Raw genomic sequence first — 2474 nt, 5'->3', positions numbered from 1 at the left:
TCATAATGTTACTGGGACAATGTAATCATATAAAATCCTTAAAGTAATGCCTGTCATGTGTTAACTGCTCAACAAAATACTAGTTATTATTTATTGTTGTGGTTGTTGCTGTTAAAATCATACCTACTTTCCCAGCTGAAAAATGTCTCTCTCATTGTCGTAACTGTACTTACTGAGTTATAATACTATTGAGTATTTTTCTTGCATTTAGTGGCTATTGCATTTCTTCTTTGTAAATAGTCTGTTCATGTCCTTGGCCTATTATTTCTTGGACTCAACAATTTCTATAGTGTTTTATACGGAATCTTAATGTAATAAAGTATTCTAATTTTTGTCTGGCATCTTCCTTAAATATATTTCTCTGTTTGTAGTTTATCTTTTGATTTTCTTTATGATATTATCTCACAGCAGTCTTTCAATTTATGTTGTAAACTCTATATATGTTTTCCTTCATGGTTACTTACAAGGTTTTTGTGTTTTTCAAATCTGGTCCTGTCCAGATTTCACAAAAATTTTAACTTTTTTCTTTTTTCATTGTTCTAGTTTTAATATTTTACTCTTTAATTCAAATAGAATGGTCCTTAGTGTAAGAAACGTTAAGGCTTTACTTTTAAACTGAAGTAAACTCTGCTGTTTTTTAAGAGGTCAAATTAAGTTTGATGCCTGAAAACTATTTTACAGTTTTTGAAGATACGTTGTAATTAAATATGTAGTAGTTTTGATAGTTAGTGGTGTAGTTTTATGCATGGCAATAGTCTTAACAGTATACATAGTCATTTCTTAACAGTATGTGTATAGCCATTTAGCAAAATCCACATGAACTCTAATATCCTTACATCAGAACTAGTCAAGAAGGCTTTAACGGTGTCACACTCTATATTAAAAAAGTAGCCCTCGAGAGAGGGTATTTGGGAAAAAATGAAGTGGATTTAAATTACAACCAAATAATATAAATAAAAATATTCTACTTAGTATCAATAAGAACAAGCTGTGTAGCCAAAACTAGAAATAGCCAATTAGGTGTCAGTTGTAAATGAGCCTCTTCTACAGGAACTAACATCATAAACCCAAAGTTTGTTCTTTTTGTCTGTGCCAAACAGGTAAACAGGCATAAATCTCAATGGGAGAAGGAAACCAAACCTCTGTGGCTGAGTTTATCTTCCTTGGCCTTTGCCAGGACTTGCAGACCCAGATCCTGCTATTTGTGCTTTTCCTCGTCATTTATCTCTTGACTGTGCTTGGAAACTTGCTCATCATCATTCTCATCTTCCTGGATTCTCGACTTCACATGCCCATGTACTTTTTCCTTATAAACCTCTCTTTCACAGATCTCTGTTTCTCTACTACCATTGTCCCTCAACTGTTGGTCCACTTCCTGGCAAAGAGGAAAACTATTTCCTTTTTTGGGTGTATGACACAGATTATTGTCTTCCTTCTGGTTGGGAGCACAGAATGTGCACTGCTGGCGGTGATGTCCTATGACCGGTATGTGGCTGTCTGCAAGCCCCTGCACTACTCCACCATCATGACCCAACAGGTGTGTCTCCAGTTGGCCATAGGATCCTGGGTCAGTGGGGCATTAGCGTCTCTGGTGGATACCACCTTTACTTTCCAACTTCCCTATCGAGGACAGAACATTATCAATCACTTCTTTTGTGAACCTCCTGCCCTCCTGAAGCTGGCTTCTGCAGACACCTACAGCACAGAAATGGCCATCTTTGCAATGGGTGTGGTCATCCTCTTAGCTCCTGTCTCCCTGATCCTTGTCTCCTACTGGAATATCATCTCCACTGTGACCCAGATGCAGTCTGGGGAGGGGAAGCTTAAGGCTTTCTCCACCTGTGGCTCCCATCTCATTGTTGTTGTCCTCTTCTACGGATCAGGAATATTCACTTACATGCGGCCAAACTCCAAGACTACAAAAGAGAGGGATAAGATGATATCTGTGTTCTATACGGTGGTGACTCCAATGTTGAATCCCATAATTTATAGCCTGAGAAACAAGGATGTCAAAGGAGCTCTTAGGAAACTAGCTGGAAGAAAGCCCTTTTCTCACAGACAGTGATCTCTGGGTCTGAATTTTAGAGCTATAGTAACATTCTTAAAAGAGGAGCAGAATTTCAGTAGGCAGTTATGAATTAGGTCATTTCAGGAAGAAATAGGAAAGTTAAAGATATGTTCTAGAAACTGAATATTCCACTCTAATCTATAACATAGAGAAGAAATAAAAAGATGAAAAGTTAGGTTATATCCTGATTATGAAAAGTGTCAAGTGCTATTTTGAAGAAGGTTGAGGTTAATTTAGCTAACATGGACATGTTTTATTTATTTATTGTTTTGTGTGTGTGAGGAAGATCAGCCCTGAGCTAACATCATGCTAATCTTCCTCTTTTTCCTGAGGAAAACTGGCTCTGAGCTAACATCTATTGCCAATCCTCCTCCTTTTGTTTTGTCCCCAAAGCCCAAGTAGATAG

General features: G+C 37.4%; 1 protein-coding gene across 1 annotated transcript; it reads left to right on the top strand.

Moving 5' to 3' along the window:
- The first annotated feature begins 1105 nt into the window (after positions 1–1105).
- Positions 1106–2065, top strand: OR2D3 (olfactory receptor family 2 subfamily D member 3). The gene has a single exon (XM_004418381.3). It carries the CDS (start codon positions 1121–1123, stop codon positions 2063–2065), a length of 945 nt encoding a protein of 314 aa, XP_004418438.2. The 5' UTR covers positions 1106–1120.
- The last annotated feature ends 409 nt before the right edge of the window (positions 2066–2474 follow it).

Source organism: Ceratotherium simum, chromosome 7, assembly GCF_057802395.1.
Source record: "Ceratotherium simum simum isolate JZ-2026a chromosome 7, ASM5780239v1, whole genome shotgun sequence".
NCBI classification, from domain to species: domain Eukaryota; kingdom Metazoa; phylum Chordata; class Mammalia; order Perissodactyla; family Rhinocerotidae; genus Ceratotherium; species Ceratotherium simum.
Note: the sequence above shows the minus strand (reverse complement) of the source record. Positions and strands in the feature narration are given on the sequence as shown.